The 27,246-nt window shown below is 42.7% G+C and overlaps 1 protein-coding gene across 6 annotated transcripts; it reads left to right on the top strand.

Annotated features, from left to right (window-relative positions):
* The first annotated feature begins 100 nt into the window (after positions 1-100).
* Positions 101-26,273, top strand: LOC308459528 (uncharacterized protein). Of its 6 annotated transcripts, XM_080975142.1 has the most exons (5): positions 154-276; positions 2,762-2,848; positions 14,795-14,898; positions 15,105-15,230; positions 15,865-15,992. In XM_080975142.1, the coding sequence occupies exons 1-4, from the start codon at positions 237-239 to the stop codon at positions 15,222-15,224; spliced, it is 351 nt and encodes a 116-aa protein (XP_080831268.1). In that variant the 5' UTR covers positions 154-236; the 3' UTR covers positions 15,225-15,230; positions 15,865-15,992. The 6 variants fall into 6 exon arrangements, 4 of the variants coding, with proteins under 4 accessions (XP_080831268.1, XP_080831269.1, XP_080831270.1 ...); XR_013978078.1 differs by lacking the exons at positions 15,105-15,230; positions 15,865-15,992 and adding an exon at positions 19,889-23,071 and having other exon boundaries at positions 101-228; XM_080975143.1 differs by lacking the exons at positions 15,105-15,230; positions 15,865-15,992 and adding an exon at positions 24,044-26,273.
* Positions 26,274-27,246: the final 973 nt, after the last annotated feature.

Genomic DNA, 27,246 nt, shown 5'->3' with positions numbered 1-27,246 from the left:
TGGCGCCGCGACCCAGCGCAACTCCTTGTGCGCGCTGCCGCTCCCGCACTTGCCTCCTCTTCTGCTTTCCCCCTTTCTCTCCCTCCTTCTCCTTCCCCGCCTTCTGTTCCCGGACCCTCTCTCGTTTCACTCGCTTCTCTTTTTCACTTTTTAATATATATATATACGTTACACGACGTATTTCCTCGGGTGGCTGGAGCTACTGAAAGGAAGCTCTGTCTTGTGCACGTGAGTTTATGTTCCGAAGCAAAATCCAAGCGTTTGTCCAATGCAAGAGTATTATTATTATTATTATTACTATTATTATTATTATTATTATTACTATTATTATTATTGATTTCTAAACCTTCCTTCATCCGAGAGAATCACAGGGCGGTTTACAATGGAAACAAAGCATAACATCGTAACAAACAGAAACAATATACCCCCAGTTTTAAAGGCTAAAAATTGTTTAATTAATTATTAAGGGGGAAAGGCCTGGGGCAGAGGCAAATTTACAGCATCAGGTTAACATTGCACTTCCAGTGACGGATTTCTGTATAAGCTAAACCAGCTATAGCTTAGGGCCCCACTCTCTTGGGGGCCCCCCAAAAAAATAAAGGGAAAAAAACTGGATGTACATTTCCAAAATATAAAATAAAAAACAAATAGAATAAAACCTACATACAGCAACAGTGTTTCGTGGGCTCCTATGATGTGCATATTTTGTTATGTGCGAATGGCTTTAGATACCTAATAGGTCCGTAAATTACCGTACAGCATATATTCAACACAAAAAACAGCAACAATTTGTTGTTGACAGAGGACAGCTGGAGATATAAAGGGCCCCATTACCTTCAGTAGCTTAGGGCCTCCTCAAACCTAAATACGGTCCTGCCCTGGGCACCAAGCTGACGGGGGGGGGGGCACCACAGGGCATTGTAGTTATTATTAATTTCATTTGTATACTGCTTAATATTTTAAATAAAAATACAGTGGTACCTCAGGTTAAGAACTTAATTCGTTCTGGAGGTCCGTTCTTAACCTGAGGTACCACTTCAGCTAGCCGCCAGAGCAGGATTTCTGTTCTCATCCTGAGGTAAAGTTCTTAATCCAAGGTACTATTTCTGGGTTAGTGGAGTCTGTAACCTGAAGCGTCTGTAACCCGAGGTACCACTGTATCAAAAAAAAAGAAAAAAGACAAGACATTGAAACATCAAGTAAAACAGTCTGGCATAAAGCAAATTCAATACTGCACACACAGAGAACAGAAGGCAGGGGGTACCGAACTTCGGCGTTACATAGGGCACTGAGGGCATTTGAAAGTCCACCCCCTGCCTGAGAGACATACCTAAGCATAGAAGCCAACTCCTAGGGGCTGTGGGGGTTTCGACCCCCACAATAAAATATTGGGCAATAAGTTGATGGGCATTCCCATTCAAATGGTATGTGTGCACTGTGTCCTGTGATCAATTAAACGGGGCGGGGCCTATTTGGGCCCCCACAATATTTTATTCAAGTTGGCACCCCTGTAAAGATATGTAACAAGGGCGCCAGGGGAGCCAACACAGAAAAGTCCATTCTCATGTTGCCACCCTCCAGACTTTTCGCAGAGGAGGCACATGAAGAAGGGCTGCAGGGTCCAGGTCGGTTCATATGGGGAGAGGCTTTATAGGTCAAAGCCTGCATGTTGAATTGGGCCGAGAAACTAATTGGCAGTTGGGGCAGGATTGGCATTATATGCTGCTACTTCTTATTATTACACAATTTTATCCTGCCTCCCAAGGAGCTCAAGGCAGCATCTTTGGATTGGGGCCTTAGGCCGTTGTTTTCATTGCTCTGGGAAATCTTCTAAAATACTAGGGAAACACCACAGTTTTTATTAATATAATGTTTGGTTTTATATGATTAGGTATAACTATTGAACAACTTAATATTAACACAGTCCTCTTTCTGGCAACAGCATACATTTATTTGCATACTTATTATTATTCATGCACAGAACTCAGATTTTAATAGGAGGTCAGAGTATTAGCAGCACTCTATAACACCCCAGAAAAGGGTTTCCAGAGGTCCAGGTTAATTAACAAGATTCGCCCCTCCCTGTTTTCATCTGTGCTTCCTTTGAGAGTATTAAAAGGATTAATATGAAATGGGTGGGGGGAGAATCCTTAAGATGAAATATAGTAACTGCCCCTTCAATACAGCTAATTAGATGCAAGGGTGAATTAAATAAGCTTGTCCAGGTGTCTCATTAAATTAAATACATTTGTTTAAACATTATCTCCAATATTAGGGATTAGGTCTAGTCATTATCTTTGTGCACCAAAATTCATCTAAGGGTTTATGAGTCTGGTAATCTGCATTTTTAAATTGCCTGAGTCATGCAGTTTGTACCTCATTTAAAACAGGAGTGCTTGTAACCTCAGTAGGCATGTTTTTCCTTTCTGAATAATATTACTGCTTAATATAAAAATAACAATAAAAAGGGATGCATGCTGAGTTCACAGACATGGAACTAGACACCCCCCCCAAAAAACATACCCATTCAAAAACTATTTATTTATAAAATAAAATAAAATAAAATAAAATTTGCCAGTTGTCAAATGGATCCTAAAAACACGCACTATCTCATATTACAAGTTGGGCACCAGGGGGCACCTTGTCTTCTTGCACTGGTGTAGCTGCCTAACCTCTGGCCCAATGATGCCAGTTGCCCTGCAAAGCAGAATGGTGTCACTTGGGTATATGTAGGCTAACAGTGTTATGTTTTATATTCTAGCCCATTTGTTGTCCCTGGAGGCAGAAGGGAACAGAATCACAACTTACTGCTCCCCTCAGGTAAGAGGGATGCATGGAAATAACACAGGTGAGTATGACATCAGTGTATACTTAAGTTTTCTAACTGATGTTATTATTATTATTATTATTAATTGAATTTATATACCGGTATGTACCACCCTATACCCACAGGTCTCAGGGAGGTTCACAGAATAAAATCAAAATGTAAAACCACAAAATACATACCGTAATCAAAATAAAAACAACAACCCAATAACCCTCCCCCCCCACCAAAAAAAACCCCAACACATTTTAAAAGGACATAGGATATCAATCAAATCAACCAAAGGCCAGGTTAAAACGGAATATTTTTGCTGGCGCCTAAAGGTGTATAATGAAGGCGTCAGGCGAACTTCCCTGGGGAGAGCATTCCACAAACGGGGAGCCACTGCAGAGAAGGCCTTTGTTGTCACCCTCCGGACCTCTTGAGGAGGAGGCACATGAAGAAAGGCCTCAGAAGATGATCTCAGGGTCCGGGTGGGTTAATATGGAAAGAGGCGGTCCTTGAGGTATTACCGTCCTGAGCTGTTTAAGGCTTTATAGGTCAATACCAGCAATTTGAATTGGGACCGGAAACTAATTTTATGGCATGCACTAGATCTGCATCACAGAGATGAAAAGTGGACTGTACAGATGAAGCCAACCCATGCCCATATTCATACTACTTAAGAGAGAGGGGTTTCATTTGCCGGTTCTTGAAAATATTCAGGCTCATGTTTTAAGTGCACACGGTAACATCAGGCATATGGGGCTAGCTGCATCCTTCTTGCCTAATACAAAACATTTCTACGCGATTTGCATACACAATTGAAACTCACGTGGTTCAACAATGCCCCTTCAAAGAAGATATGTATAACATGGAAACACCAGTAGTAATGATGACCATATTTCTTCAAACGCCTGGAAGAAGAGGTATGTTTTAACCTGGCATTGAACGGATGTTAATGTTGGCACCAAGCAGGCCGCATGAGAGATTATTCCATAAATGGGGAACTACAATGGATGGGGAACCTCTCTCTTGCCCCCCCCGCCCCCCCGAATGTTTCTCAGTGGGGCCACCTGGAGAAGCGACTCAAGAGGATGAATGCTGCATCTGCGTATATTCAAAGTGGCTTAGCCAGCTGTGCCAAAACCAGTGTTATATGTTCAAGCTGCTTTGTTCCCATCAGTACTTTTGCGCCTGGTTTCTGCACCAGCTGCAGTTTCTGAGCCATCTTCAAAGGCAGCCCCGTGTATACAGACCACGATAATCATTCTATCTATGATTTATCACACCAGACAATGAAAAATTACATCATAGATTAGCAGCATTGATCACGCCAGTTTCCCCAGCCAAAAAATACATCATAGCGTTCAGTTAATGGCAGCTTAGGGCAGCAATAGTTTTTAATTCAGTCAGAGCAACTGATCTATGTTTTAATCCATCTGAACAGTTTGGTTTGGGTCTGTTGGGGAAATGCTACCGTAATTCTGCCACAAAAGAAAATGACATGATAACCCATTGTGAACACATTGCACATTACATTGTCCAAGGTGTTGCTGTTGTTGTTTTTTAAAAAAGTAAATATATTGACACCTACCTGCTGCACCATGCATAGTGCCTGCATTGCAAGAGGTTGGACTAGATGACACTTGGGGTCTCATCCAATCCTACAATTATTTAGCACTAGAATATGGAAATTTTTGGCAGAGTGTCATGGTACTATAGTAGCATATAATGTTTTTTTCTTTTACCAGAGAAACAGACATATTTTTACCAGCATCTCTAGACTAGTAACTGAAATATCTACAAATTATGAATTAAATTTTTTTAAAAAACCCAGAGTTTGGTGCTTTGTCATTCTGTTGTACATTTAAAAATGTGGTTGCTGGAGGGCTTTTGCATGCTGCAGATACAAAACCAAACCAAACAAAAGCCCTGCAGTTGCCATCCATTAAATCCATCCATTTAATTTGCTTGTAAAAAGATTAGTGCAAACATTAACTGCAGTAAATCGAAAACAATTAGCCATTCAACCATCATGCTGTAACTTTATTAAGCTCTTATCTTTCCAAAACATTTGGTGACAACCAAACCAAAAACCTTGCAGCCAATAGCTGCTCAATTGGTTTTGTGTGTGAAGAGGAGGGACCGTCCTTCCAATTCACAAAAGAAAGGCTGAACAAAATCCTACCGTTATTGAATGCACAAACAATGGTCATTGATTGATAAAAGTTTAAGGGCGGTGGGGTGAGACCTTCAAATGAAGGTTATTGAAATTAACGGTACATTTCTTAATATAAATACATCTAGATTTTCAGTTTTTGGGTTACCATCCTTGGTTGGTGCTTATTATATAAATCTTTAAAATACATAAATAAACCCTGTGTCTTTACAAAGGGCAGGAATATTCCCATATTACACTGCCAACAGATGTTGTTGTCTTCCAGGCCATGTCTCCAATTAACTCAGGGGTCAGCAAACTTTTTCAGCAGGGGGCCGGTCCACTGTTCCTCAGACTTTGTGGGGGCTGGACTATATTTTTTTTGGGGGGGGGGCGAATATGCCCCACAAATAACCCAGAGATCCATTTTAAATAAAATGACACATTCTACCCATGTAAAAACACTAGGCAGGCCCCACAAATAACCCAGAGATACATTTTAAATAAAAGGACACATTCATGTAAAAACACGCTGATTCCCGGACCATCCACAAGCCAGATTTAGAAGGCGATTGGGCCGGATCCAGCCCCCAGGCCTTATTTTGCCTACCCATGAATTAACACTTCATTTTTGGCTTCCTCCCTGACCCCACAAGGTGGGGAATATTTATTTTCCCACTATGTTGGTAGAGAACATTGACTAGTCTACCTTCCTTTAGGAAGTGTGTTGACACTCCTCCTTGAGCCTAAATAAACAGCTGAAACAACAATATGAGTTAGATCCAGAATAACAGACCAAATCCTTTACAATTATACCAGTGAGAGGAGAGACTGCTTTGCTGCAGCTGACAATGTATCTCATGCTCTTTCTTCTAGTTGGCCCTAAAGACAAAGCTAGATCTGATGGAGGTGATCCAGAATTGAATCTTTCTTTGCCTGATTTCATTTGCCCAATTTTTCATTTCCCTAATTTAAATCAGAAAAGCAGCCCTCAAAGCTTGTCTGTATTGCGAACAACAACAGCAACTACAACTTTTTAATAGCATTTTCAAATGTTCACATGCATCATCTGGGTGTAATCTGTACAACAGCCCCGTGTAAATTAGTATTATTATCCTCCCTATTCTAGGCTGAGAATAAGAGAGAGTGGCTTGCTTAGGCCAACCTGGTGAGTTCATAGCAGAAACAAGATTCACACTGGGGACTTTACAGCTCCATCTCTTAGCCACCATACTATTAGGGTGGTATGGGAGCGATTCATTTATATTGGGGAAATGGTACAGGGTTTAGCCCCTTTAGTATCATGCCCCCCTCCTCCTCTCCCCAGTGCCCTGGCCCTGGTGCTAATAAAGAGAGCCCCTTCCTCCTGAGCCTAACCAATGATTGCCACTGTGAAGAAGAGCATAGAGTCTTTCTCTGTCTTCGGACATAATCAATGGCTGTTACAGGGGTCTTTACAAATGGCTTTTATAAAGCCCCTTTGCGGGTAGATGAGTCAGTTGGTGCCATCTGTGTGTGTGCTGTTTTATTATAGATGCTGATGCTGAGATGCATAGATTGATACATAGATTGGTCTATGTAAATGGGGACTGGAGTAAAGGGGGTATTGAAAACCGGGGGGGGGGGGGGGGCGAGTATGTTGAACTATTAGTAACCATTTTCTGTATGCAAAATACAGAGCAGTCATCCCCAGCAGAAATGCTGATGTTATTAGAATAGAACTGCAAATAATCTTTAGCCATTTAGATCAGTTCAGGGGAACGATGAGGAAAAAGATTGTATTCACTTATATTTAGATACTGGAGACCATCATTAGCATTGCTGGACTTCAAACAAAGATCAGAATAATAAGAGCATTCTAAGTTGTTGTTTCATGAAACCAATCTCTTAGTGTTCTTTAGAAATTATTTTAGTTTTGTGACGTTCTTTTTAAATAAATGGATTTTGTGACTTTTTTGGAACAGGGGCCAAAAGCACTTAATGCACTTCTGAAATTGACATGGGTGCTTGAATGCAAACACTAGCTGGCAGCGACTCTACAAGGATACAGATGAGGGACATTTGTAGCTCTGCTGCTGAGCTATGGCCCTTTGTACTGAATAAATGTCACTCCTGAAAGTTCACCTTGTTGTAGATAAAGGTCCCAACAACCTCTGCATAATGGATGCTAAAATATAATGCTGTGCATGATCAAAAGGAAGAAGCCAATGCCACAGCAGCTAGAACCATTTCAAGCTGTCCTTCTATAGCAGTGCATTAAGATCAATGCTTTACACATTCTTGAAACTTGGTACAGTATATGTGAATCCAGTACAATCATGATTTGATATGTAGGCGCACAATTTGTTAAAAGGCCGCTGAGTCTTTGGGGTATGTGAATAACAGAGGTGGAAAGAAGACCGCAAGAAAAAATGGGCAAGGTTGACTTTGACCGAGGGGGAAAAAATACTCGTAGCCATGACTTTGAGTCTTAATAGTGTGCCTACTTTAAAGTTATCTATTGAATTTCACTTACAATTTAAAACTTTTGAACCTTCTTTTTAATGCCCTCTTTCACTCTTTCCAAAGTCGTTGTCTTGTTAGGTCTCTGATATCTCACTCTGCTACTCCTGTTCATTCTTTCCACACACACACACACCCGCCACCGTGCTAGGACTCTTCTTCCTGTTAATATGATCTCTGGCGTGCTTGCTCCCTTTTTTTTATAGGAACAATGGCAAGATCTGTTCTTGATCTTTCTTTCTTCTTTTTTATAAGATATTTATTAAGATTTTCAGAATATTACAGAATAAAGAAAAAGAAAAAAAAATACAAAATAAAAATGGTTAAAAACAATTCATTCTTTCCATTACTTATCTTTCATTTGCTTATTTCCCGGACCTCCTCACGCCTCCCTTTTTTGTATTCCGGTTCAATTTATTAGTTCAGCAAATCCCTCCCCTCTTTGTATATCCTAGTCTTTAATCATAAAGTATTGGAACATTAAATTTTTACCTATTAATAATCCATTTTTTCATATTCCCTTATAACATTGCAGCTAAAGACCACTTAGTTTCTATCCAACATCATTCTAGCATTCATTAATTTTGCAATATTTCTGTAAATAGTCTTTGAACTTTTTCCAGTCTTCTTTCATCACCTCTTCCTGGTCTCGGATTCTGCCAGTCATTTCCGCCAATTCCATATAGTCCATCACCTTCATCTGCCATTCTTCCAGAGTGGGTAGGTCTTGTGTCTTCCAGTACTTTGCAATAAGTATTCTTGCTGCTGTTGTGACATACATAAAGAAAGTTCTATCCTTCTTTAACACCGATTGGCTGACTATGCCCAGGAGAAAGGCCTCTGGTTTCTTCAAGAAGGTATATTTAAATACCTTTGTCAATTCATTATAAATCATCTCCCAGAAAGCCTTAATCCTTGGGCACGTCCACCAAAGGTGAAAGAATGTACCTTCAGTTTCTTTACATTTCCAACATTTATTATCGGGCAAATGATTGATTTTTGCAAGCTTGACTGGTGTCATGTACCACCTGTATATCATTTTCATAATATTCTCTCTTAGGGCATTACATGCCGTGAATTTCATACCAGTAGTCCACAACTGTTCCCAGTCAGCAAACATAATGTTATGTCCAACATCTTGTGCCCATTTAATCATAGCAGATTTCACCATTTCATCCTGAGTATTCCATTTCAACAGCAAGTTATACATCTTTGACAAAATCTTAGTTTTGGGTGCTAAGAGTTCTGTTTCTAGTTTTGATTTTTCCACCTGGAAACCAATTTTTTTATCCAAATTGTAAGCCTCCCTTATTTGATAATAGTAAAGCCAATCTCGCACTTTGTCTTTTAATTTCTCAAAGCTCTGCAATTTCAATTTGTCTCCTTCTTGTTCGATCTGTTCTTGATCTTTCTACTTGTCATTTAAAAACAAAAAAACAGCTGTGTGCTCCAATAAAGAAAAAGGGGCATCATTTTTTACTTTTTACATCTGATTCACTCCTATGGATACTTTCTTGGGAGTAAGTGCCAATGAACTCTGTGGTACTTACATGCATGGTTGCATTGCACTGAGCTGCGCAGCTGGCATTGTTGCTATTTACTTCTGTGCTTTTCTTAGGTGTGCATTTAACAAGGCTTCCGTTTTCTGAAACAGCACAGGATCGATCTCAATCGTTGTAAGAGTTCATTAATGTTAGTAAAGCTTTGGGTAGCAATGGTTAGATGTGCTATATTCATACAAGGTAAACTTGCAATAGAGCTTGTTCGGATTACACCGGACAAGAGGGTACACAGAGACTGAACATGGAGCCTGGCACCACTTCCGTTGCGAAACTCTGCAAGCTATCCGTGCCTCCTGCAAAAGTCCTCCTCAGGCCTCTTTCTCTTGCCGGTAGCAGAGCGAAACACAGCGGTGAGAAGCAAAATGCAGCACGTGTGGAATAAATCAGAGCAGACACAAGGCAGTCCTTATCTACTCTTGCGTTTTAATCATGAAGAATAACATCATAAATTCAGACCTGGCGAGAACTGACACATTCTCCCTTTCGCATCGCGTCCGAGAGTCAGACTGAAACACACGGAGTCAAACCCCTCCCTTAAGTGTTTCTAACCACGCCTCAGGAAAGAGACGTCACCAGAACTCTTTAACTCTGTGAGTTCTGAAACCATTAACACCCCCTCTCGTCACGAATCCTGAGGGAAACTGTGAACCCCTATTTACAGACCTCTTTGAGTTCAACTCACCTCCCATTGCCTTTTGCCTCCCACTGGCATCTATCCCAGGCAATTGTTGAATCCCTTCCACACTCCCAGAATCACACTGTGCGAAACCAACCCACGCACTGGTGACCTGAAACCTCTCCGGTGGAATCCCCTTTGTGGTCCGAGTTGACCGCCGGAGCACAACCTCGGGCGCTCCTCCTGACCCACTGGGGTCAGCAAGTGTGTCTCCAGCAAGCTCAGAAGACTCCCCCTCTGACTTGCTGCGTCTTCGGGCTTCCCGCACTTGGCTAACAGGAGATGAAGGCTCACTCTTGGGTTCCCTCTTAACCTGTGGAGAAACCCACCCCTGTGCTTGACCATCATCAGAAACCTGGTCTTCAGCAACAGGCTCCGCCTCTGCCTCTCCTTCCTCCCTTCTTCCTCCCTTTCCTCCCCCTCAGACTCGGACAGGCATTCTGAGAGAAAATCAGAACCATACCTAGGCTGTGACCAACCACCCTGCTCAAAGAACTCAGCATGCTTGCTGACCAGCAGCGTGGTCTGATCACCCTCTGGGTATGCAAACTTCCACCCATTTGTTGCAGGATCATACCCACAGAAAATCATGTCCTGATACCTAGGACCACCCTCCTTCCGTTGCGCTGTTGGTATTGGCACTGAAGCCTTGGAACCAAACGAACGGAAGAAATGCACCTGTGGCTTCCTCTTGTGCAACAGAAAATACGGTGTGTCACCTACATCGTGATTGTAGGACCTGTTAAAAACAAAGCTGGCAAACTTCGAAGCCTCACTCCAAAAGCTCTGAGGCAGCCCAGAGTCACACAGCAAAACCCTGACAACTTCAGCCAGTGCTTCACTCCTGTGCTCTGCCACGCCTCTCTCTTGAGGAGACTTTGCACCCGTCACCTGGTGACGAATTCCCTTTTCCTTGAAGAACTCCTTCAGAGCAGACCCAGTGAACTGTGACCCACGGTCGCTACTGAACGCTTGCACCTTGGTGGAGAACCTTAGTTCCACCTCCGCAACCCAATCCTGGATGAGTTGCGCCGCCTCTCTCTGTGACCTGAGAGAAAAAGACCATAAATTCTGAGTAAAATCATCCGATAACAATAGCAGAAACCTGGCCCCACCCAGACTCTCACACTCCATTGGTCCCGTAAGGTCTGTGTGAATCAACTCAAAAGGTTTTGTGGTTACCCTCTTTACCCCGGGAAACCTGCACCTTTGAACCTTGCTGCATGCCCTGCACACTAGGGATCCCTCACATGGCGTGATTTTACAACCTTTGGTGCAGCCTGGCAGCCTCTTAACATCCTCCAGACAAGCATGAGACATTCTCTTGTGCCATACATGAACACATGAATCATGGCTGGGAACACTAGCACACTGCGCCTGTGCTTTCCCTGCATTCCCACCACCCTCCAGAGGTGTTTCCAGAACAAAGAGATTGTCCTTGCTCTCCACGTTGACAAGTTGCCTCCCCCCTCTGGAAATGGAACAGGTATTATTTTCAAAACAAATTTTGTATCCCTGCTTCGCCAGAGCAGAAACCGATAACAGGCAACACTTCATCCCTGGTACAATGAAGCACTCCAGCTCAGCCTGCAAAACAGAAACATAGACATTTGCCACTTTAGATACATTTCGTTTTGTCCCGTCAGCGAATTTACAAGTCATTCCAGTCGAAAAAGCCCTGCAATTCCGCAGCTCCCCAGCAGATGGCGTTATCAGGTGTTGACTCGCTCCTGAGTCCAGCACCCACTTCACAGTTGTGTCCCTGCTGGCATTGCTCTGTAGCGTTGCCATGCCAACAAACGTCTGGCTGCACCTGTCCTTGGCAGCTTCCGTAACCGCAACTTCCTGCGTTCCTCTGAAGACTGGACTTATCTCAGAGTTCCCAGACAGCTCTGCAGCACGTATCTCCCTCTGCAGCAGATGGCTGGCCTTGAAGCCTTTCACACTTTTCTGTTTCCCAGGCTTCGACTCACGACGCAAACAACTCTTGGCAGCCTTTGGAAAAAGAGACTTTTCTGAGCTTTTACTGCTCACCGCCCCCCCACTGCTCCCAGGGCTCCCAGGAAGCTTTCCTGCACCCCCAGTGATGGGTAAAGGGCCCCCAGCAGCTTGCCTCTCTCCAAGCTCCTCACGCAGACATGTTGCATCACCCACGCAGCTTTTAGACTCTGCTAAACCAGCAGCAGCAGCAGTAGTGGCAATAGTCCCTTCGCCCCCCTCAGGGGTCCCACAGCCTTTCCCAGCTGTGCACCGGCTTTCCGTGCTTTCTTGCCTTTTTTTCTGACCTGATGCAGCCCGCTCCCGGCCCTGGCTCCTGCCCCCAGCTTTACACGCTTCCTGGAGAGCTACCCAAGCGACCTCAGGCTTCCTTGCATCCAGAACTATAGGCCTCAAATCAGCACTGACGTTCTCAGCCAAAAAAGTAAGCACACGCTCCTCAGCTTCACGTTGGCTTGTAACCGCCCCAGCTGACGTAGACATCGGCGTGACTGTTTCCCAGAGCTTGGCTCCAACTAGGGACAACTCTGCTAAATAACTCCACTCTAACCACGAGTTTAGAGTTAGTTTCGCACACGGCAGCTTAAGCTCAAAGCCGTGTTCCTGGGACTGAGCCATCTCCTCCTCCCCGGGGGCTGAGCTTACTCACGTCTCCCGGCTCCGGCAGATCGGCTTCTCCTCCCAGCGAGCTCCTTCCAGCTTCAAAGACACAGCTCCAGAGCTCCAGCTGGACCCCAGCAACTTTCCTGCTGGCTTCCCCCACACGTGGGACGTTCATGCAATGCTTCAAAGCTTTGGCGAGCTCCCATAACCTGTTCGGATTACACCGGACAAGAGGGTACACAGAGACTGAACATGGAGCCTGGCACCACTTCCGTTGCGAAACTCTGCAAGCTATCCGTGCCTCCTGCAAAAGTCCTCCTCAGGCCTCTTTCTCTTGCCGGTAGCAGAGCGAAACACAGCGGTGAGAAGCAAAATGCAGCACGTGTGGAATAAATCAGAGCAGACACAAGGCAGTCCTTATCTACTCTTGCGTTTTAATCATGAAGAATAACATCATAAATTCAGACCTGGCGAGAACTGACACATTCTCCCTTTCGCATCGCGTCCGAGAGTCAGACTGAAACACACGGAGTCAAACCCCTCCCTTAAGTGTTTCTAACCACGCCTCAGGAAAGAGACGTCACCAGAACTCTTTAACTCTGTGAGTTCTGAAACCATTAACAGAGCTGATGTCATGTATTGGCACACATACAAGCAAAGAAGCAACTTTCCTCTTAGCATGTGTGTACCAAATGTTGTTAGTGCTGTTCTATCTGTGCCCCTTATGCCTAATACCAGACACAACTTTATAGGAGTCACGATTCAGCTGTTTCAGTCTGAAATACCTGTTAATGGGCTGGAAAAGCTACATGTTAGGTTCGAAGCAAAAGTTGATCACACATTATCTGTTAAATACCAAGGTGCTGATTTAGCTTAGTAACCTTTACACCTGAGTGGCTGTGCCATTATGTTGATGGGGATGCATGTTCAAACGTGTGTTCCACTGAAAACAATAAAGTGTGGCTCACGCTTTCGAACTGCTAGGTAGGCAGGAGCTGGGACAGAGCAACAGGAGCTCACCCTGTTGTGCGGATTCGAACCGCCAACCTTCTGATCGGCAAGCCCAAGAGGCTCCGTGGTTTAGACCACAGCACCACCCGCATCCCTTCTCCAAGACAAGGCTTCTTCCTTCACTGCAACATTTGAGACGTGTGCATCGAAAGGATGCACACATGGAATTAGGAGTGTGCCATTAGGTCTTGCTTGTGGGCTTCCAATAGGCATCTGGAAGGCCACTGCGAGAACAGAAAGCTGGATTTTATAGACCTTTGGTTTGCTCTTGTTAGAGCCTTCTGAATGTTCTTACGGAGCTGCTCGTGATGTCTCATTGAAAAAGGAAGCCTGTGAACATCAAGCACCAGTTGAGCTTTCAAAAGGGCTTAATGTGTGATAGCGTATTTATTTTCTATATTGATTTATTTTCCAATAGTGCAAGCTGTACATATGCAAAATGTCCCATACTGCTAGCTTTTGTTGATACTAACAACCAATGGATTGTGATGCTTCAATACCATTGTACTGAGTGCTTTGTAAAACCCTAGCTACAGCTTAAGCTTTATGAAATAGCCAATTTTTGGTTCAGCAAGCCAGTGTCAATGGCAGACAGTTGGGGAGCAGAGCTGAAGTCCAAAAATGTATTCTTGGGTTTCTACAAATAAGGTTATTTATCACACCATATTTCTTTGTCCATTAATACCCAGAAAGTTTATCATTTATATATACTCATACATTTTCCTTTGAAACAGTTGAAGCGGGTTATATTTTCTCTTCAAAAATGTTATTTCTCAGCTTGAAGTGTTCCACTTCAATACAATACACGGGAGAACAGTTGCAATGAAGTATGTTCAAAGCACATTTTTCTTTATTACAATGACAAGTTTGAAAAGCACCTTGTGATTTGACATCATTTGGGAAGGGGAGGGAAAGTGCACTTTGCCGGCCACAAGATCTTAGTTTTATTGTCTGAGCAATGAATCTAATAATAAAAGCCAACTCGATTGCCTTGCTGAACTATAGACACATCCTTCTTTTCAATTCCAAGCACACATGTCTGTCTGTGTGTGCACGTAAATGTGTGTGTATGCACACTCTCACACAGGGTTTCTATCATCAGATGTACGTGTTGCAGAAGACTTGCAAACTGAATCTAGCAGGGCAACACCCTAATCAACTGTCTCACATTTAACTGGGGGTGAGCTATTACAATATGACAACATGCACTTTCTATGTCCAAACAATGCATCATATGAAAAGAGAAAAAGCTTCTTATTACTAATGTACCAGTGAGTGAGGCAGAAGTTTACTGAAGATAAAAAGCTTAGATGTCTAACAATGTGCATTGTTTTGTTATTGTTGCTCATTTAACCCAACTATGTTGGGTTCTAGAAGAACAGATCCTATATTGCTGAACTATCTGATTATATATATTTGTAGAGCTTCCTCTCAAAACTGCACGGCAATAACGTTTCTTTCCTTTGTCCTCCATGAAGAGAGAAACGAACTAGACCAGAAGTTGCATGCAATCAAGTCTAGTCAACTTCGTGACCCCATTCGCAAGTGTGGGGCTGGAGAAGTGGCAGCCATTAAGTGTAAGGTAAAAAGAACTCTCCCTACCACAACCTCTCCCATTAAGTGTAATGTTAAAAGGCTACTAGGCGTTGATAGCCTTGTCCTCTATGATTTTGTCCGATTGTCTTTTAAAGCCACCCAAGTTGATGGCCATCACTGCCTCCTGCAAAAGTGAGTTCCATAGTTTAAACTACATGCTGCGTGAAGGAGTACTTTCTTTTATCTGTCCAGAATCATCCAGCATCCGGCTTCATTGGGTTAGTCCACAATTTCCTCCTGGAAGCTGAACCTGGAGCTGATGCACGTAGACTGTATTGTACCACATTTGGCCCCTTTGTGTGTTCTGGATAAAAGATGGTGAGGACTGAAGATCAGGGTGCCTGTATGATTAGTAAAAGCAGATGGTTGAGCGTTTCCCATGACACGTTTCTATGTTTTGAAGGATTAACCCCACTTCTCTCCCACACATGCATTCTTGCTGAAGCTGCTGCATTGTTCACAGGAAGACAACACAGAATGTTGAACCGCAGCCCAGCACAGAAACACGTTTGCTTTGTTTGGGAGACTTACCAAAATATGCAGACTTAACTGTAGCCTGCTAAAGCATTTTGCGCTCTCAGTCTGGATGTAAAAGAGGACTCCTGCCCACTAAATCTGAAGGGGAAGGAAGGCACGCAGCCATTTCTCTCTGCATGTTCATTCAGAAGGTGATACCTGTGAATTTAAAGCTAAGATATGATGCCGTGAAAAATGTACACGTCCCATATTATTTCATAGCTTTTCCATCACTTTGTGAACACCCAGGCATCAGACTGTGTTCTCAACCCATTTACACCTTTGCGGTTTGTTAATGACAGCCTATAGGTGAGGGGTGGGTGGGAAATGGAGTAGTTAAGCCCAGAAGCCAGTCATTAGTCTTGTTGTCAGCCACAGTATATCTCTGAACTTTATAAGTAATTCATGTCATCCCTTCGCTCTTACCCCTCAGCAGACTATCCATTAAAACCGTGATTCTGTGTGGAGCTTCACAGAGAGCCAATGGATGGCCAATATGGGACAAAAGAGGCTTGCAAGTCTATGATAAATTGAAAAGCTGGGATATATATATATATATATATATATATATATATATATATACCAATTAAACTTTAGCAGAGGGACAGTGTCATCCTGAAATAAAAGCAGACGAATAAATCATGGTTGCTGTGCTCAGGTATTATTTAAATGAACATTAATGTTCCTGAAGTAAACCTTTGCGGAAATTAGCAATATGCTCCATGTACACAGATGCTTCCTGCATTAGTCTTATTTAGGCATTATACAAATCTGGAAATGCAATGCATGAGCAAGGAAAGTGGGCAGTGAGTGGCGTACAAAAGTACAGGAGGGGAGTGACATTTTCTGTTTTGCCTCTGGCAGCAAAACATCCTGAGCCAGCCTTGCTAAAGGCCAACAGAGAAAGGACAGAGCAACACACGTATGTGAAGATGCTATTTTTGGTGCTATTTCTGAAAAGGCCCCTCTCTCAATTCTCCTCCATCCACTGCCTGCCCCCAGATAATGAGGGAACCAAGAGCAAGGCGTCTGAGGAAGGCCTTCATAGTTGTATGGAAGAAAATGGTCCATAAGGCATTTTGGACCCAGGCTTCCAAAAAAACCCACTTAAAACCAGTGCTTTTGAATAGGTGCTGGAGACTTGCCGGAAGCCAATAATACAGTTGCGGTAAATGTACAGTAAATTTAGGGCAACAAAGGCTCCTGTGTGTGCTTTCTAAGTTATAAAAGGCAGAGGAAGAAATAATGGAAGAAAAAGTATTTTAAGACACACAGGGGGATAGAGAGAGCCAAAGCAGCTCACTGTTGTTCCATTGAAAACCCCCATGTCCACTGTGCAATGTATCAACATGAGGCAGTAATGTCCAGTGAAGTGCATTAGCGTGGAAACTTACCAGGCAATCCACTCTGTCATCTGCTGAAATATCACAGTGGTGTTTCTGTCAAAGACACCAGGCAAGTATTGGTAGAGAAATGACCATAAATGTGTTTATACGTGGCACTCTTTCCCAGGGAAAGTTGCACAGTGGACTTTGTAGCTGTCCCAGGGAAATCCAGATAGCATCTCAGTTTGAGCCTTGTGATGATACAGCTGTGAGGCAGATGGCAATCTCTTGGGGGTATCAAGCTGGACAGAACAGCTAATTTATGCACGGAGCAGAGAATGGTGCTGGCACAGGGATTCGACTGCCAGCCTGGAAGAACAAAAGCCCTCCTACTTCCTGCCCAGTTGAAGTGCTTTCCTAGTTGTCACCTATTTAATTATAGGGTTGAAGAGATTGCTAACTGTGTCCAAATTCATTAGCTCCCCCTGGAAATGCATTCTCTCTGTATCTGAAAGAGGTCACCACCAACAGAGCTTAAGAGAATGGGATCCTCCTCAGGTCAGTGACTTGATGTAGTGTGTGTGTGTGTGTGTGTGTGTGTGTGTGTAGAGTTCTGCAATTGGGGTGGGGTGGGGAGGAAGAGATAGGAGTTGACTGAAATCTAGAAGCGTTTTGGAGATCCAAAGTCTCTCCCCTGGGAATCTGATGGCCTGCTGCCTTACAGAAGAACATGCTCTTGTATACCTATAAATAAAACAGATATTGCAAAAACCTATCTAAAGTAAACCAACGGCCCAGGTCAGTCTGTCTCTAGAACTTCTGACTGAGGCGCGTGCAGTGCAAATATTTATTAAGCAGAATCAGCCGGTTGCATAACATGTCCTGTAGAAATTACATTGCCAGGGAGGACACCGAAGTTAGATTGGTGACTGGTGCCCTTTGAGAGTGATGGAACAGAAGTCAGTGAGGCCAACGGTAGGGAGAGCCGGAGTCAGTGACACACAGAATCAACTAATTCTGGTTTTGACCCCATCCTCCTCCTCGTGTTCTACAAACTGACAGTCGGCGCCACCCAGAGCTGTCTCAGGCAGCGGAAGTGCAAGAGGCGGAGCTCCCACCCTACTGCTTTCACCACTAGCTGAATGTTCCCCTCTCACCAAGTTCTGGTGTTGGTAGAAGTGAGGAGCGGCAGAGGGTGGGGACAGCAGGGAGGTGGAAGACGGCACAGTCCCATTTTGCTCAGGTGATGAAATGGTACAGATCGCTCCTGGGGCCATCTTTTTGCTCAATTAAAGGTATAAACTCTACAATCTCTACAACTCTACAATTCAATAAACATTCGATACACGAGTTACTACACACTCCCATTACCATTTAAATTATAATACAGAATTACATGTTGAGGCTATGGAACATAAAGGTTTGTTTTGTTATGTTTGTTTGGCAGCAAAAGTAACAGTGAAAGAACTGGCAAACATTTCAGGTGAAACATAACCGCAGGACTGCTTTTTTTGGAGACCTATGTAGCAGTGAAATATTCCAAGAGGGAACAAGGCTTTGTATCACTTTGCAGATTTCATTTCCTTCTCGCTGGCTCTAAATGGGTTTATCAGACAGTCTGAAAAACGTTTTAGCAGCTCAGTCCTAAGACTGGCTACCCCAGCAAACCCCCAACTCCACCAGCATGATGCCGGAAGGCACAGAGGGCAGCTGAAATTGTTTAGGATCAAAATGCTGATAGCAAGTTGCAGTTAAAACTTTTAGGTGGTCCGTATAATGTCATGTTGAATTTCTAATGATATAAAAGAGAATCTATTCCCTTGCAGTCCATACCTTAGGACTGGGGTCAGTAGCTGAGTGCCTGGAGATTGACACCACTTGATTCCACAGACTCCCTGTGCTGCCCTGTGATGTGTGGCAGGAGACAGTTGGTTCTTCAGTGTACCTTATTTTATTCCGTAGGTGGGGAAAAAGCAGCATGTAATTTTCTGCTATCATTTACAGAAAAACAACTGTACATTCACGTAAGCTTTTGTATATCAAAAACCTATATTTTCATGAAGTTTTAAACTAAAGGGGTAGGGGAAACAGATGGCCTCACTCAGATGCACTCTTGAGAGCTAATTTAAAGATGTCGGCTCTCATCAGTATGAATCATCCTTTTCAGAGGCCTAAGAGTTGTTTATCTTACTGTCCAATTATTTGAAATTCTGATAAAATTATCTTAATGATATCCTACCTGTTATATTTCAGTGATTTGCATATATTATGCAGAGCACATTGTAGATTTCATTATCCAGGTCTTCAGTTTTGCAAAATGTCTTAACATTGATTTGTTTCGTGGTTTTAATTAAACGACTACACTGACAAAGAAAGGAAACATCCAAGGGTTTTTGTAAGTAAGGAGGAAATTAAACTAGCACATGGCAATTTTTACCCTGTGGTGGAGAAAACCGTTTTAGGAAAGATGGAGAGATAAAGAAACAACTCATCCATGGTTGTTGTTTTTTAAGAACATGAAGGCGTTAAAATAATTTTAGAGATTTGGCACATGTGCATATATTCTAGCATATGCACTAAATAATAATAATTTATTATTTATACCCCGCCCATCTTGCTGGGTTTCCCCAGCCACTCTGGGCGGCTCCCAATAGAACATTAAAAACACATTTTATCGTCAAACATTAAAAACTTCTCTAAACAGGGTTGCCTTTGGTTGTCTTCTAAGTGTCAGATAGTTTATTTCCTTGATATCTGATAGAAAGGTGTTCCACAGGGCAGGTGCTATTACCGAGAAGGCCCTCTGCCTGGTTCCCTGTAGCTTTGCTTCTCACAGTGAGGGAACCGCCAGAAGGCCCTTGGCGCTGGACCTCAGTGTCTGGGCTGAACAATGGGGGTGAAGATGCTCCTTCAGGTATACTGGGCTGAGGCAGTTTAGGGCTTTAAAGGTCAGCACCAACCCTTTGAATTGTGCTCAGAAACATACTGGGAGCCAATGTAGGTCTTGGCGGCTACTCCCAGTCACCAGTCTAGCTGCCTCATTCTGGATTAATTGTTTCCTGGTTCACCTTCAAAATCTTCACGTATGGAGTCACTTGCATTTAGAGTGGTCATATGTCCTACTGTCTGGTCCAGGTCCTGGTGTAAAGATAAAGAACCATCAGAAGGAAGAGGGAGGGAGGGCTTGAAAATACCTTCCAGCGATTAGCTCATGAACAGCGCAGGTTTCTCCTTCATCAGCCTTCTTCCCTGTGGTGAGATGCATTTCTATTTTGTTACTATGACGTCTATATCTGCATATATACATATGAATTAGCATGTGCAAATTTATTGGAAACCTGTGTCCCCTTTCATCTTCTTTTTTTGGTGATGCATTTTTCCCCCTATAATGCATAATTGGCCACCCTGCTTCCAGCGGTGGCTGGTGCCGAATGGGATAAAGTAGGGAGATTAACAGTAGCTGCAGCCAGAGCTAGTAAGAGTCAGAGGCAACTGATTCTATTTTTGCTCCATCCTCCTCCCTGCCGAATTCTACAAGGGCATCACTGGGGCTAAGGAGGAGGACGCTGACAGTGAATACCACCCCTTGGACTGGATGTTAAGTATGGATGGCAAATGAGGGTTGATTGAAGTTGGTGGGGCACAGACCCATTTGCCTCCACTGTTGTTAGTGTAACAATATCATTGCCAATATCATTAACTGAAGCAAGGATGGGGGGAAATATGAAGGAACCCCCCCCCCCGGGTGTACATTTCTAGACGGTCAACAATTTATTGTAGCTTCTTTTTCTAAAAGCCTGGTTAGAAATATTTAAATATTTTCTGAACACAAGCAAAAGATACAGGGTTTAGTATACTACTTCTGTCCCACCCCTGCCTCCCCACCCAAATGCCCTGGTTTAGGACCTAATGCTGGTTGTTGCTGGCAAAAGAACCACCAGCACTAAAAGCTTAAAAGTAAATGACCCCTGGACGGTTAAGTCCAGTCAAAGGCGACTATGGGGTTGTGGCGCTCATCTCTCTTTCAGGCCGAGGGGGCCAGCATTTGTCCACAGACAGCTTTCTGGGTCATGTGGCCATCAGGACTAGACTGCTTCTGGCGCAGCGGAACACCATGACATAAGCCAGAGCACACAGAAATGCTGTTTACGTTCCTTCCACAGCGGTACCTATTTATCTACTTGCACTGGTGTGCTTTCAAACTGCTAGGTTGGCAGGAGCTGGGACTGAGCAATGGAAGCTCACTCGATTGCGGGGATTTGAACCACCAACCTTCTGATCAACAAGCCCAAGAGGCTCAGTGGTTTAGACCAGAGCACCACCAGAAGTACATCTACACTGATGAAGCCATCAGCACATGTTGTGGGGCCTCCTCAGTGGAGATGCAACTCCAGGGGTGAAGCTCTAACACTCCCCATATGACTTCCAGTCAGTCGAGCAGGTGGCAAGGATTGCTGTGTTAACCGCAGTGTTGGATTGGTCATATTATTATCTTGGTTCGATGTATGCTCTGGCATGCTTACGGTACTCTTGTTCATTTTGTATCATTTTTCTTGTTTTCAAATGCTGTCTGCAAGATGCTCTGGAAGTTGTCAGACTGAAAGGAAGGCGTTTTTTTAAATGTTCTTTAATAAATAAATATATCAGATGCAGAATGCATATAGAAATGAATCTCTGTATCTTAAAAGCTCAATTTGCAGTTGGCCTTAGTTATACAAGTCTGTTATTACTCGTATACTGTGCCTTCCTCAACATTTGGATAGAGAGAAATACATCCCTTAAGCAAAGTACAGACTTTGCAAAGTTTCAGACACTAGTGTCTTGTGGATAGCTAATTTAGGTGAGTGGAAAGTTATTCACTCAGTTCTTGGCTTGAAGAGTTGTAATGCAGGACACACGCTTACTTTTGGGAATTTTCTCCTATCCTCCCAAGTTTTGGAACGTAAAACTAGAGTTGATTCATTCGACTGTGCTGTTGGCTACGTTTCTGCACATGCTGCAGTTTAAGTGCAGTGTGTTCTGGCAGCTCTAAAATGCTTAGGAAGGGACAAAACTACATCTCTCTCCCATTCCTGGTTCCTCTTGCCCTTCGCCAATCTACTCCAGAAGGTCGGATGAATGACCCAAACAGACTTGGGAGAGGAATGCACAAAGGGCACGGAAGGAGAGCAGCAGGAGAGGGCATCCCATTTCACGGACAAAAGTCCAAGTGCTAACATGACAGCTTCATTGGATACAAGGCTAGAGCTATACTCCCTAAACCTGATCTCAAAGTGAATGTCCTGTGCAAAAAGGGGGAAGCTGGACTGCAGCAATGGAGTGAAAAGAGTCCTGTAAGGCTGAGCCTATCGCTGAAATAAATTTGCATACAATGCTAAGTTTAATATACCCACTTCTCTTACAGTTAGCAGCTTAGATAGCTAGCATTAGTTTATGCTGAATACACACGGAATAACTTAAATATATTAATTACAGCATATCTTTTTTGGAAGGTGGTGCATTCTGAATACCATGATTGGGCTTCAATCCATATTTGAGGAACTCAAGCAGATTAAAATGGCAATAGTTATTATGCTCATAGCACTATAACAGATCATTCTAAGAGACCATTAAAGTAAACTGGGTAAGCCTATTTTTTTTTTTAAAAAAGCTTGCATACAAACACTTTTTGTATGGAATAATATTATCTTTTTGTACATGTACCGGTACATTCTCTCTTTTTGGGCAATGCTTAATTTTTAAGTCCCTTTTATTAGGCAATCAAAAGTTAATGCCAGAGGCTGTACTATAAATTGTTCTTACTTTTCATATTGTACCTCTTTCACTTTCCCATATTGCAGCAAAACCCAATACATATAATATTTCTATAGCACTGAACAATTAATAAAAATATGGGCCTTGCCTGTTCGCTTACATTATAAATATGTGCTTCACTAATAGGAATGTAAAGTATATGGCACCATCTATTGAGAGAAATCAACAATGCATATTTTGAGCATATCCTCACCATATTATGTAAAAATTTATAGGACCAGAGTTAGAAAAGTAGCACGGAGTGAGATGGACAGTTTGGAAAAGCAGATTTAGTGAAAGTACAGTGGTACCTCAGGTTAAGTACTTAATTCGTTCCGGAGGTCCGTTCTTAACCTGAAACTGTTCTTAACCTGAAGCACCACTTTTGCTAATGGGGCCTCCAGCTGCCGCTGCGCCGCCGGAGCACGATTTCTGTTCTTATCCTGAAGCAAAGTTCTTAACCTGAAGCACTATTTCTGGGTTAGCGGAGTGTGTAACCTGAAGCGTATGTAACCCAAGGTACCACTGTATAGCTTTGATTACCTAAACAAAAATAAAACTGAGTTGCTACTAAAGTCTACCTTGTTAAAGAACCAATATTTTCACCATTATTTCCTCTGAGAAGCACAAATGCTAAATGATTGGCCTCAATACGTGTTAAAAGAATGCTATAATACTGCTGTTGGGATTTGAAAACCAATTCTGTGTGGAAAGTTTGTTAATAGTTTGCCCATAATCACACTTCAAGACCAAGAAAGTCTATCCCAGAAAATGTGCCATAAGTGGCTTTTCTCTTGAGAAATTTCCCATTTGCATGGTGGGACCCAAAGAGTACATGGTGGCGCTCAAACAGTTGAAAAAATACAATGGGTGACAAGTCTGTGCAGACCGTGAACGATCTTGTACACTAATTTCTGTTCTACGTAAATGACTTTCTTCCTGCTATCTTCTCTTTCACTTTTTGGCAGCACCCTGCAACTGTCTGTAAATATAGGCACTAATTGAGGAGAGAACTTTATACACGGTGGTGGGTTCTAGTCCACAACAGCTTTCCTTTGCCAGCGCACAACAGGGTAGCAGACTTTTAAGGCTCCCGTTTGTGCACTGGAGAAGAATCGGACAGAAAAGGGGAACCAAAATGATCAAAGGGACGATGAGAGGTTGTAGCGCTTGGTACTTTTTAGCTTAAAGGGTGAGAAAGAGGTGACACAACTTACGAAGTTACTCATGGCTTACAAAGTGGCAAGAGAAAGTGGATGGAGAAAAGTTCTTCCCATCTCCTAACACTATAACTCATGGACATCCAACGCTCAATGTTGGGACTATTCAGGACAGATATAACTATATCTTCATGCAGCACCATATGGGACTAACTCTCACGGAGGTGGCAAGGATGACCACCCACTTGGATGGCCTTAAAACTGGACAAATTCATGGAGGACACAAGCCTATCAATGGCTACTAGCCACAATGACCATCTTCTTCCTCCCCTATCAGAGGCAGTATGTCTGTGAACACCAGTTGCTGTGAACTGCAGGCAGGCAGTGTCGTTGCACTCATGTTCAGCTTGCAGGCTTCCCACAGGGATCTGGTCGGCCACCGTGAGTACAGCATGCTGGACTACACCATTGGCCTAATTGCAAGCTTTTTGAATCCACGGCTCCCTTGACCAACCACACTCTTTCTGCAGCTTCCCTGTGACTACTTGCACTAGGATTTCATTACAGCACGTCTGTAAGTGGGTAGACTAGGAATCTGGGATGTGTCTGGGAGGCAGCGAAGAGGACTCAAAGGAGTCCTCTTTGGGGAGGGGGGATGGAAGAGAGAGAATATGCAGGAAAATATGGGCTACAGGTTAATGAAAGGCCCCCTGCTTTAACATTCCTCAAGTCTCCCCAGGGTGCCACAACACACTGGTTGACAACCAATGGCCTAATCCAGAAATGTCCAACCTGTCGACTGCAATTGACAGGTAGATCCCTGGGTGATCACAGTCAATCATGGGATCCTTCTCAATCTCTGGATGTATTAAAATGTGGAATTAATGTCTCCGCCCCCCACCCCCTCACTTTGCCCCTCGGTCGCATCCTGTGTGCAATTGTTTGTTGTTTGCTCTTCACATTTGCATGTTTATTGGTTGGTCGTCAACTCTTTCCAATCATTCCCTAACAAGTGTGGACAACTCTGGGCAATCCTCCCCTTCCAACCCCCCACGCTCCTCCTCCCTCCAATGAGAATGTGTAGATCACTGCCATTTTTTAAATACTTGGGAGTATTGGAGTAGAATGCAATCTCTTGGGAGTTGGACGTACCTGGCCTAATCCAATAAGCCTCTACTTGCCCCACACCTGACACCACCAGTAGGACTCCTAGCTAACTTAAGTTGCAATCCTGCACACACTTACCTGGGATGAAGTCCTAATGAATTCAATGGGGCCTTCTTCTTAGAAGACATTATAGGATTACATTGTGACATTCTTCTCATAAAATTCAACAATTCCCTTGGTAAGAATGCAAATTAATTTGTGATATAATGTCACTCCTTTGCAATAAAAAATTGCAAGAGGATACGAATTATTGAAGTTACATCAGAGGATCCCCAAAGGGATGTCCAAGTAAGAGAACCACATAGAGAAATTTTATTTATCATGCTTCAGAACACTGCATACAGGTAAGTTTGCCACACAGAATTACAGGAACAATTACAATTCTGAAATTACAAAAATAGTTATAACCTTTTAGAATTTCTATACACAAATTATCTGCCTATGAGCACTATTAGTGGTTAATTAATGAGTAGTAAGTAGGTCATCAGGTTACTGCTTCACGGTTTTATGTAGAAATTGTTAGGAAGAGAAAAATTGTAGGGCCTGCCCTACCTTTACCAGCTAAAAACATGGCAGCATAATGACAGATGTGCCACAATTTACCTTATGTTGGGCTAAAATGACAAGCGCAAATTCAAGAATATTGACATGTAGCTAGTATTCAGGCCTTGGACACAGCACATTTAATCTCCAATTATAGCCGGTAGTCTAAATGTGGCACTGGCGTTCTGTAAATACGACTGCACTCCATACTCAAGAAAAAGGGATTTTTTTCCATTTGTAGTAGCCATTTTTTATACCAACATAGCAATCACAATTTCCAGAAACAAGGCATTCAAAGACATGTGAAAGATAGCAATGAATAATGCCATTTTGATTCTGTTTGCACAAAAGAATTAGTTTTAAACCCGTTTTCATAAACCCGGTTGCTGTTTTATTCTAAAAGAAACTGCTTCAGATACATGTCAACTCCTCCTTCTCGCCAAAGCTCCATGGCAGAAAAGTACAATGCTAGCCCAAAGGAAAGCAAACCACAGTTTAGCATTATAAGGGAGTGCTGTGATGAATCTCTTGACTCCCTGCTCCCCCAACATGCAAGGAGAGAAGATTGAAAGCATCCAGTTTTGCTTTTTGAATAAACCAGAGTTTTCTGCTGCATCCAAATATAGAAATGTGGTTTATTCTGTGATAAGGTTAAAAACAAAACAAAAACCCCAGGATCTCACAGCAGCCCCCTCATATACCTCTAAATCATGTTTGGACTAGATCACTGTGAGAGGCCTACGCTTTATAGACTATGCCAAAAGTTTAATTACATTGGTGATGTATGAATTTCATCAAAGCGTGAGTGCCTGAGTAAACTCACAAAATAGTACAGGTGTGTATATTGCCTACCAAAACCCCCAACCAAACATTAATGCTCTCAAAATTATGTTTTGTTTTGTGAGATGGAATGCAAGAGCATTGCCGAAAATTACATTTCACCAAACCGTAAGTGCCTGGTTGCTGGATGTAAAACTTTTAAGGGGTGTAAAACAATCACTGTGTTTTGTTGTTACTATAGAGAGCTCAAGAGAATTTGTTCATTCCATTTGTTGCCCCTTGGCACAAAGGCAGTATATAAATGCATAAAATAAATAAATGAATTACAGAAGAGGTGTTGACCACTCAAGAGTTTATTTCTAAATCTCAGTGATTTTACAGTATTATATTCCCTATCCTTTGCTTATATCTGTTGTATTGGTCGGTTTGTTTGTTTGTTGTATTTTGATCCAAAAGCTTAAGACATTTTGTATTAAGAAAAGATGAATCTTCAGAATTGTAATATACTACTTCTGAGTTTGTATATTAAGTAAAACGTGGTTTTTAAGGCCTCACTCAGGATGCCAAATATAGCCCAATATTTATTTATTTTCATCCTGGAGTTGTCTCATGATTTTAATAAGGCTATTCACAGAGGCTCCACTGACAGCAGAAAGCATGTTAAAAAACCCCTGCTATGAGACATTTTCCCAGTTATGTTAACTAAGTTGATTCCAAAAATGTTACACAGCAAAATTCTAAAGTATCTATACAAAGGCAGTATGCCAGTTTGTGACAATGTACTTACTCCTCTATACCAGAGAAATCCCAGGATTCAGAATCCCATGTACGGTTTTCTTTCCAACATCAAAACTCACACCAGTTATTGTTCCCAAGCAAAGTGCATTATCCCCATTAACATTAAAAAGAAATCTATAAGAATTTACAAGTGTGGCTGTCCAAATCCTATCAAGTCTATATATACATCTGTAAATGGAAAACATATGTAAGCAAAAAAATGGGCATATAAACCAATGGTTCTTTGCTTTACTTGGGTTGGATCAAGTCCAG

Source organism: Podarcis pityusensis (genome assembly GCF_964106645.2).
Source record: "Podarcis pityusensis genome assembly, chromosome: 12".
In the NCBI taxonomy this organism is placed as follows: domain Eukaryota; kingdom Metazoa; phylum Chordata; class Lepidosauria; order Squamata; family Lacertidae; genus Podarcis; species Podarcis pityusensis.
Note: the sequence above shows the minus strand (reverse complement) of the source record. Positions and strands in the feature narration are given on the sequence as shown.